The sequence below is a fragment of the Gossypium hirsutum genome, chromosome A06 (assembly GCF_007990345.1).
Source record: "Gossypium hirsutum isolate 1008001.06 chromosome A06, Gossypium_hirsutum_v2.1, whole genome shotgun sequence".
Classification (NCBI taxonomy): Eukaryota; Viridiplantae; Streptophyta; class Magnoliopsida; order Malvales; family Malvaceae; genus Gossypium; species Gossypium hirsutum.
The window spans coordinates 92697302-92707954 of NC_053429.1; the positions used below are offsets into that span (position 1 = coordinate 92697302).

At 32.0% G+C, this 10653-nt stretch overlaps 1 protein-coding gene across 3 annotated transcripts; it reads right to left on the reverse strand.

Annotated features, from left to right (window-relative positions):
• Positions 1 to 2111: 2111 nt before the first annotated feature.
• Positions 2112 to 6259, reverse strand: LOC107938447 (protein SET DOMAIN GROUP 40). Of its 3 annotated transcripts, none has more exons than XR_001694916.2 (6): positions 5945 to 6259; positions 5710 to 5841; positions 5451 to 5591; positions 5009 to 5242; positions 4114 to 4179; positions 2112 to 2378 (listed from the first exon to the last, which is right to left on the reverse strand). XR_001694916.2 is itself a non-coding variant. In XM_016871617.2 (5 exons), exons 1-5 carry the CDS (start codon positions 5995 to 5997, stop codon positions 2373 to 2375), a joined length of 402 nt encoding a protein of 133 aa, XP_016727106.1. In that variant the 5' UTR covers positions 5998 to 6250; the 3' UTR covers positions 2112 to 2372. The 3 variants fall into 3 exon arrangements, 1 of the variants encoding a protein (XP_016727106.1); XR_005928433.1 differs by having other exon boundaries at positions 5009 to 5248; positions 5710 to 5845; positions 5945 to 6247; XM_016871617.2 differs by lacking the exon at positions 5009 to 5242 and having other exon boundaries at positions 5710 to 5845; positions 5945 to 6250.
• Between the last annotated feature and the right edge of the window lie 4394 nt (positions 6260 to 10653).

Below are 10653 nucleotides of genomic sequence, written 5' to 3' on the forward strand. Positions count from 1 at the left end.
CGAAGAATATTTTGGTTAATGTATATAAGCCATGCGAAAATGGCATCTTTTGAATGTGTACTTATAGAAGTTTAAATTGTAGCCCTGACTGTCTTTAGTATTTATCTAAAGGAATGTTCTTAAAAAAAATTTACTATTCTGATATGAGTTTCAAGTCTGGTAATGCCCCTTCACCTATTCTGGCGACGGATACGGGATAGGGGTGTTACACTCTTAATAGGTGATGTGTGAAAGATGGGCATATGGTAAGTATGTGATGGAGTAAGTTTTGTTTATGAGATTTGTGGATGACTATATTAACCTACCTTATGCTAATTGTATGATAAATGTATGATCTATGTTGCTTATTGTTTACATGCTAACTTACTAAACTTTATGCTTACTCCCCTTTCTTTTCCATTTACTTATAGTATTGCCAAGCTAGCTCGAGGATCGAAGGACGTCAGAGACTCGATCACAGTATCAATTGGACTTTTGGGTATAGTTAGTCTCAACAATTTGAGTATGGCATGTATAGGGACTTGGTCTTTTTGTTCATGTGTCATATTAATTTGGCCAAGTATGTTGGCTTATAACGACTTGGTGATTCATTTTGTATATGGCCATGAGATATGGTTCATATTGATTATTGGGTTGTAAACCTAATTATTTATGCATGCATGTGTCAAAGTCTTGATAATGATGGATGGTCTTATGTGGCATATAAGTATGGTGAATGAATGATGAAAATTGGTATGGCTATGAACATGTTTTAAATATGTAAATTAAGAGCAGGTTAATAATGTTGATCGGATATGAAATTGGAGTGGAATGCCTTAAGTAAGCTTGTTAATTTGAGTATGTGAAATGGTGACATTAGATAGGCATGAATTAGTCTTGATTAGGAATGATTGATTGTCCAAAATGTGACATGTTGTGTGCCATGAAATATGTCTAAGTATGTGAGTATCTAAGGGTGGCAAAAGGCTTGGAAAATAGCCTTATAGTTGTCCACACGGGTAGACACACGAGTGTGTGTCTAGACCATGTGTGATACACGGTCTGCCCCATAGGCGTGTGATCCGACCATGTGCCCCTTGAACCCTAATTAGGTAAAACTGAATACCCCGTAGTAAACACACGGGTAGATACACGACCGTGTGTCTCAGCCATGTGAAGGACACGGCCTCAGAACATGGGCGTGTGGCCAGGCCGTTTGAAATCTGCTCTTGATTTTGGAATTTAATTTGCCACATGACCTAACCACACAGGCATGTCCCAATCCACACGGGTGTGTGGCCCTCCAAAACTAGAAATTTTTCTAAGTTTCACAAACGACCCAATGTAGGTTTTAGGCTTCTTGGACCCATATGAGGGACAATATGCTTGTGAATGAAAAGTGTTAAATTTGGACGGAAATTCATGTCTCAGTTTTGTATGATTGTGTGAGTTTATGTCCGGTGTCGAATACGGGTAAAAGGTGTTACAAGGATAAATTAAAAAAGACGATATTACGACTTATGATGTAGGTAATTAGCAATAAACAGGACATTAAGCTCAAAAATTAAGTTGCAAGGGTTAATTTAATATGGTCAACTTGAAAGGCTCAAACGATCAAAAGAAACTGTGTCCATATCATATAAGATTCTTATACCTCCTAGAATTTCACCTCAAGAAAGTTACTAAGTCAATTCTAAAGACTTAAACTTTCATGCATGTCAATTTCTAAAGAAATCAATTTTTCATTGTAAATACTACGTAAGACTAAGGAGCATACAAGCATTCCATCACTCAAGATAACATAAGAATAACTTAGATAAAATTAGAAATTATGCTTACATTTGAACAAACTTAAGAATAAAAATTCTCTCTGAACATTCATTTATTCACTATAGCAAAACTGACTTTTAGCGGCGTCTTTTTAGGCTTTTAGCGACGCTTACTAAAACTATTTACGACATTTTTTCAAGCGCTGCAAAAAATGCCGTTATAGGAAACGCCGCTAAAGTTTATGGCGTTTATCTAAAAAACGCCGCTAAAGGTCATGACTTTTAGCGGCGCTTCTCCCACAAACGCCGCTAAAGGTCATAAAATTTTAAAAAAATAAAATATTATAAAAGTTATGAAAAATATAAAAAAAATTAAAATTCATTATCAAAATATTGAGAAGAAGAATAATATCTATGATATAAATATATATCCCACCAAATAGAAAGTTTATCAATAACAATCAAACAAAATACCGCACTTATCATACTACACCAAAAATCTAACAAAATACAAATAGAACAAAATAATGATAGAATGCACACTTTTTAGATCAGCAATTAGCTCAAACAAGTCGTCACAATGCATGAATTCAGCTAATCCTGAACCATGCATCCAACAAAAACTCAAACCTGAGAAAAAAGAAACAAAAGTTAATGAATGACACATATAACGTCAAATTAATAATAAAATATGCAATTAACAAGTCAACATTAACGCCACATATAACATCAAATTGCACAACTTAATATACTCAATACATTAGCATAAATAACATCACTTTGAACAATGAATTTAACACATTCGAATAGATCAATTTTAAGCTTAGTAATGGTTAATTTAGCATGTGAACAGCATATAAATATTTTGCATTTATAGCATGGCTTAATCAACTTCAAGCAGGAAATTAAATCCTGCAAATTTCTAGCATTCAAAATCATATATGGACAGCATTCAACTTCAAGCAGTAAACAATAATTAAAACTACCATTTTTTTCAGACACCTATTTTTTTCATAATTTAGGTTCTCTTATTTAGTAAATCATAATAAACAACATAAAACAACAAAAAAGTAACTCACAGACCACATCAATAAATTTCAAACACATATATTCTAGGATTCAATTATTCAAAGATTTGCAAGAAAATGTCGTTAAATCAAAGGGAAATAAACAATCGAAAAAAAAAATAAAACACATAACAGGCAATAAACTATCAAAAAAATGACAACACCCAAAGATTTAAAAAAGACAAATATAAAAACTGTTTCATAAGGTTGAACACCGAAAAGTATAACAAAAACACTAAAAAAAAGAAAAAAGAAGCATAAATCTGATGGATTATAGAATGAGTTATGCTTTGTGGATAAGTGATCTTCAAAACCAAACCAAAAATAATTTTAATTGATTAAAAAAATATATGCACTTAAATAGATTTGATTGTTTTTATTTTTATTAATAAAGTCAATATTATCTGGTTTATTTCATATTTATTGTTATTTAAAAAAATTATATAATATTTATAAATATTAAATATAAAATATTAATCAATAATATAAAATACTTTTTAATAAGCCTTGCAAATACAATCTATCACTAAACAATTTCAAAATGAACGAGTGAAAAAAGTATTCCATAAATTAAACAATAAATCATCCCATACTATCCATAATTCGAAAAATTTAAAAATATGCATTAAATCCTTCTACTATTAAAAAATTTAGAATTTAGTCCATATATTTTTCCGAATCCAAAATTTAAGTCCAACTATTAACATTGTTTTAAAATCTAAAAAATAGATAAACTAAATTCTTGAAAATAAAAGTATAGAGAGTAAATTTCAAAATTTAAAAGCATACATGGACTTATGACATATTTTAATCTTCTACAAATCCAAAATAAAGAATAAAATATTTAACTTTAAATCTAAAATTATATTTTAAAATTCATTTTTTTATCTACCGATATACCATACTTTGGTCGGTAAAGGCAAAATCAATCGGTAAGCACTCATATAATTAGTACCAACTATATTTTATACCGGAATAACATTGACTACATTAAAAAATTCTAAATAACACTGACTACATTAAAAAAATTCTGAATAACATTGACTACATTAAAAAATTGCTGAAATCTAGACTCAATCTTAAGTCACACACATAATAGTGGGTAGTTGATTAATAAATTTGACTATTATGTAGGATCGACCCAAATAATTAAGGAGATTAAAAAAATATCATTTATGTTGTTTAATTAATAAGCACAAATTTAATATGCAAAAGGAAATGGAGACTTAAAGTAAGAGATGCAATTCCCTTTTCATAAATGTCAAGACAATGAGAGAACGGCGCAAGAGATAACAAACCTGGTTGGCGTAACTGATACCCATGTTTGCCCAAGCACGCACATAGTTTGGCTTCAAATCTAGTGCCTAAAGATCCAGACATAGACCAAAAGACTAAATTCAATAGTGTTGAAAATATGGCTACCACAGGCAAAGGGAAGTTTATCATCAAATAATTTTAAATGGACAATCTCAGTAACAGAGGCTAAACAAATCAAACTGCATATGCAAGATCTGAATGCATTAAAAAAGGCATTTTGGAAGGGATGATCAAGGGTATATGTAAATTGAGTAAGTGCATAATAAAATCATCTAAATCAAATAATTAATTACATGGAGCTGAATAGAAGAGCTAGTTTGTCTTCTAAGGTCCAACTACGTGCAACATATTATTTGGAGCATCTTTTTAGCAGCCTAAGGTTACAAAGATGGAGCAAGTAAATAATTCAACCCTATAAGAGAGCTGTATAACACACCAATGCATCACTTTACCATTGAAAGATAAGAAAGAAGAAAAATAGAGGAAAAGATGATGCAACCCATATGAGTTTGGCACACAAAAGATTGACATGTTGGGTTATCACAAGTATGGCAGAAAACACTTTGATTAACACTAGAATATAACAATAACATTTCCAAAATGTAATGTTAGGGATAAGCTTCTAGTAATCTTAAGGAAAATTATATCCTTTCACCGTATGTAAAACTCTAAGTCCAAAATATAATCACTTCAGCCATAGAAATCATATGCAAAAAGACACTCTTGTAATCACAGCATTCACAACATAAGCAAACTATCCCACAGTAACATTAGAGGAAGCAGCTTACACTCAAACAAGATTGCAATATCAAGGCATTGTCCAAAAGAAAAAAACTAACAAAAAATAAACAAAGAATTATACCCTAGTGTACTTACATATGCATAATACAAAGAATTAGCAAGCTCCAGTGGCGCAAGAGTACCATACTCTAGGTGATGACGTAACCATCCATACAGATACTTTAAAGCAGTAGTTCGTTCCAATTCTGAACTTTTCAAACAGTCTTATTTGTTTGACACTCCAAAATTTTAATCTCCTCCTACTAAGAAATGTTTGCATAAATAACATATATTTCCGGAAGTCTGCGATATTTTGTCCCGAGCAATAATCTGAACCTTTATCAAAGCAATAATATGTAGGAAAATGTTAAGTAGAGACACGAGAAGATAAATTAGGAGCCCATGTATGCTTGTTTATCCAGATATTTATCCATACGCATGCGGGTGAAATGTGCATAATAGTCTAAGTTGAAGCTATCCAACATAAATAAAAACCGAAAAAGAAAAACCCAGAGAAGCATAAACACTGTGAACTTACAGTCCCAGTAGCCCAAATCCAAGCCCTGAAAGTGAGAAGTAGAGGCTTAAACTTAAGTTCCTTCATGAGAGTGAAGGCTTGTTCCCACTCGTATTTAGCTTTTGTGACAGTTTTCTGAGCAGCCCAGATGGCATAATCCACCTAAGAACGAGATAAATAGCAAGGTTAGAAAGAAAAAAAAAAGAAAAAAAGAAATACAAGCGAAGGAAATGTGAGAAAGCAAAAGCAAAAGCAAAAGAGGTAAAATAAGAGACAGAACTTGCAAGGCTTGCGTTTTAAGTTCACCGAAAGTGGCGAGTATGGAATAACTACGAGGCAAGTGCAGAAAATAAGGGTGCCATGGAGAAGCCTTTCCTTTATTGATTTCATATAACAAACAAACAGTGAATACCTGCCTTGCAAATGAAAATAGGCAAATTACTTTAGTCCAGTCGTTGTGTTTGGTTGAAACGCAGATTAAAACATATACCGAATACTGAAACACAAAAGCAAACCTGGGTAGAAGAGTGAGAAGGATGGGATTTGAGTGCAAGAGACGAAGTTTCATCTCTTGAAAGAAGAGAGTCAGTTGTGATTAAGGCAGATTTTGGAACTTTAAGAAGCAACTCTCCTTTGCTAATCGGCCAGAGAGCAGCCACACCTCTTCCTCCAGTGCCAGGGAAGCAAGAGACACCTAGACAATGGAGATGCTGCTGTTGGAGAGTTTCTTTAGTGAAAAGGGCAACGGAGGGGTGAGATTGGGGGTGTTTTGAGGATATTGATTTTAAGGGAAGAAATTAGAGGTTTTTAGTGTCGCGCATGAGAAAAAGAAAACATTTTAGAAAGGAAAAGGATCTTGTTTAAGTTAAACAATTATGTTTTTTTGCGGAAAAAAAGGCCGCTAACCCCTTAAATCTCCAATTAAATTTTACTTAAAACACATCATATTTATAAATACTTAAGGTAAAATTACTTAAACCTAATGACATTGTTTTAATTTTTTTTTATAAATATATACATGTTATCTTCATTTGATATTTATTAATTTTTTAAATATAAACAAGTTAAATATTTTTAATTATTTTTTTTCTATTAGTCATTGAATTATATGTAAGTTGTGGATTTAGTCATTTTATTTTAATTTTGTTATTTTTAGTCATTGTAATTTTGAAATTTTGAAATTGTAGTATTAATTAAATGGTAGCTATTGAATTCATTAAGTTTTGCTATTTCTAAAATCTAATGTAACAAACATATTACTCACAAAAAGCCAATTACGAATTTAACGATTGTCATTTGTATCAAAATTAAAATTTCAAAATTCGAAAAGTATAGGGACCAAGAATGATCTAATTGGATAACATAAACTCAACCTACAACTTTACGCACAATACCAAGACTAATAGCAGAATTTAACCAAACATATATAATTGCTATCATTTGAGTGATCATGACTAAAATTTTAAATTTTGAAAAGTACAAAAGATAAAATTGATCGATTTGAAAAATACAGGGACTAAAACTAATCAAATTCAAATATAAGGACTAAATTTTAAGTTTAAATTTAACTTAAATAAATTAAGTGTAGAGGAATTAATTTGAATTGAATTATTTTAATATATCAAAATATTTTTAGATTAAATCTTGAACCATTTAATATATATATATAAAGTTTATCTATTATCTCTTAAATAATTTAAACTATAATCATAAGTTTAATATATCCAAATTAATATTATCTCTTTTACAATTATATAAGAAATCGTTTAATATATAAATTAAAAAATACTAATTAATCTAAACCCTAAGCCTCTTAACCCCTATCCCATAAACACTAAACACTAAACACTAAACCTTAAACCCTTAACCCCAAACCCTTACACCTTAAACTCTAACCCTAAACCCTAAACCATAATCTCTAAACCCATAATTCATCTTAAACCTTCAAATACTAATTAACTCCCAAACCTTAAACCTTAAACCATATATCTTAAACCATAAACCTTAAACTGTAATGATAATTAATTCAATATTTTAAATTCAATACTATCTCTTTCTACGATTATATAAGAAAATGTTTAATATATTGTATAACCATAATTTTTAATAATTTTTGTTTTAGGGGTTACAGATTAGTGTTTATGATTTTTTAGGGTTTAGGGTTTTAGGGGTTATATGACTTTTAGCGGCATTTTAGGAAAAGCGCCGCTAATGCTCTGGTTTTTATCGGCGTTTAACCGAAAGTGCCGCTAATGCTCTGGTATTTAGTGGCGTTTTATCGAAAGCGTCGCTAATGCTCTGGTTTTTAGCGGTGTTTTACCGAAAGCGCCACTAATGCTCTGGTACTTAGCGCCGTTTTACCGAAAGTGCCGCTAATGCTCTGGTTTTTAGCGGCATTTTATAGAAAGCGCTGCTAATTCTCTGGTTTTTAGTGGGGTTTTACCAAAAGCGTTGCTAATACTCTGGTTTTTAGCGGCGTTTTAGCAAAAAACACCACTATTGCTCTGTTTTTAACGGTGTTTTACCAAAAACGCCGCTCTTACTTTGTATTTTACAATTTTTGCGGCGTTTTTTGCTAAAACGCCGCTAAAAACACCACTAAAGCCCCATTTTCCTGTAGTGATGTCAGCATACTTAGGTAAAAAAATTGAAATATACTTGCAAAAGTTAAAAATTCATGCTGCAAAATATTTGCCTTACCCTCTTTAAAAAGAAGCAATGTCCTCATTGTGAAAACAAAGTAATGAATGAAAGTTGAATACCAGGTAGGATTGCAATAAAAGAGAGGTGGGTCATAAAGACTGCTTAAATACCAAGTCTTTCTCAACAATTCAATCCTAGATATGTTCATTCACATTACCACACCAATTTGCTTTTTCTATTGAAGAGGCATTGAACTTATTTATTCATGCTTGCTATTTTATTATGTGAAAGTAAAAATTCTAACTAGAAAACAAAAATAAACATCTAAATAAAAACTAAAGACAAGAAATTCCCCCTTTTATTTATTTGACTTATCTTCCTTGTCTTCTTCCTTTGATGTTATGCTCGCTTGTATTCTCATCTTCCTTCCATGACTTGAAGATATAATCTGGAACTCAGGAACAAAGTTGTTAGAGATATTTTTAAAATTATTTCTTACAGAATCATCTCTAATATTTGCATATTTCTGATAAGCCTATTGTTGGTTATGCATAAATTTCATCATATCCATCACAATAGACAATTTCAATTTCTTCACAGTGTTTGAAAAAGTGGGCATAGGAATAGTCAACTCATGATCAACACTTGGTTCGACTGGGTCATCAACGTTGGGCTCTTCTCTTGGTTTAAAGACTTCTGGTTCCTTTATCGGTTCTGGATTGTTCAGTTCTTCCTCAGATTCTACTTCTGTTATCTTAGTAACTGAGTTAGTTTCTGTTTTGGATTTGTTCGATGACTCATCAATTTTTGGTTCTATCAGTTCACTCGGTTCAGTTGGGTTTAGTTCATGGACATTCTCCACTAACCTTTCAAGATCATAGGTTATGATGCAACCTTAAATAGACAGGCCCTTCAGGTTTTCTTTTGTTCTAACTTGGGCTCTTAAGCAAAGTGAAATTATCAATGATGGAAAGTAAGCACTGATGGTCTTCTTTCTAGCACAATCATGGATTTCCTTGATAACGATCTTCCCAACATTGATAGACCTTTTTTCTCATAATTGTATACAACAAAAGTATTCGCTCCACCGAGATGGTGGAACTGTGTGAGATAGGCATGAAACTATATCGAACAAAGTAGAATCATACCTTAGCCATTGGTTTTAAATATTCCCTTCGACAAGAATGACTACCATACTTTTTTATAATCCATTGGGAGCCCGGATATGTCATAACATTAAGCACTTGCTGAAGAAAATCTCAATTTATGTTTGTCATCATGGAAAAGTATTCATCTTCTTCAACATCAAGTAGGTTAAACAAATCATTAATGGACTTAGAAGTTAAGGGTACCTTTTTCTTGAGAACAATAACTTCAGTAGCATCTAGCTTAATCAAATTGGCATAGAACTCCTAAACTAACTCCTCATCGGGTAACGATCGTGCATCATAAAAGATATTCCAATTGGGGGCATCAATCGTCTTTCAAATCTGCAAAGACGCAACCATCTTATCATTGCTTTCCAAGCTGAAACCTTTTTTGGCATCAGAGGTTGATTTTTGAAGATAGAATCAAACCTTTTTGTCACTTACTCGTCTTGAATCACAATGGGATTTTCGGCAGAGGTCTTCGATCTTTTGCAAGACATGGTGATTGTTCCCAAAAAATAGGAAACATTTGGCAATGGATGAAGTAAGGGATTTTGCAGTGATGATAGGCTTGCAGCAGCAATGGGTTTGTAGCAGTGATAGGTGTGCAATAGTGATAGGGTGTGGTAGTGATAAGAATGTAGTGGCGATATGGTTACTCTGGAAAAAGGCTTGCAGTGGTAGTAAGCTAGGGTTTTGCGATAAAGGAAGAAATTTGGGGAGAATTTTGGGATTTAGGCTAACAGCTAAGAGAAAAAATGAGTGGCTATGGTTTAAGCTAACTGCTTGAAGGGTTATGAGTATTATGATAGTAGAGAGGGGTTTATATAGTGGTGAATTAGGGCAGTCTTGTAGCAAAGTTTTTGCTACTTAAGTGCTTGGGCGACAAGTATAGATGGAGGGAAAAAGTGGTGGCAATTTTAGGGTTTTGTGGAAGCCTTATGGACAACATTGATGGGGTAAATTTCTCCTCTTTTTTGTTTCAAGCCTCTAGCTCAAACTGTATTTACAACTAGACTGCTTAAGATAAAATAAATTAATTAGTACTTGGGCCAATTTGACCCCCTTATGTAACATAAACAAATAAAATTAACATTGAAAAACATATTAAAATGGAAATAAAATTTTCAAAAATAATTAGAAAATTTCTTCTCAAAAGATTACAAAAATTAATTCCCAAGAAAGGTTGGAAGGGTTCCAACAGTCCCGCTTAAGTTCCAATCTCCTTATATAGAATTAATTAAATATACTAATTTAAGAAAAATAATTTCTAACTATTTATTAAAAATTTAAATCATAAAAATTAAGGGTCTATTAATTTGAATTAGATTTTAATTTGCTCAACTTCACTATCCCAATAGTGCTTGAGATATTGACCATTAACTTTAAATGTACCTCCATGGTTGTCATACAATTCTATAACTTCATATGGA

What these genes read in the sequence shown, in the direction of transcription:
- LOC107938447 (XM_016871617.2), bottom strand. Translation starts at nt 5,997, where the DNA reads ATGAAACTTCGTCTCTTGCACTCAAATCCCATCCTTCTCACTCTTCTA. An exon ending in TTAAAACGCAAGCCTTGCAA is followed by an intron (nt 5,592 to 5,709) that starts GTTCTGTCTCTT and finishes TCTCGTTCTTAG; the next exon opens with GTGGATTATGCCATCTGGGC. An exon ending in GGATTTGGGCTACTGGGACT is followed by an intron (nt 4,180 to 5,450) that starts GTAAGTTCACAG and finishes CTGGATCTTTAG; the next exon opens with GCACTAGATTTGAAGCCAAA.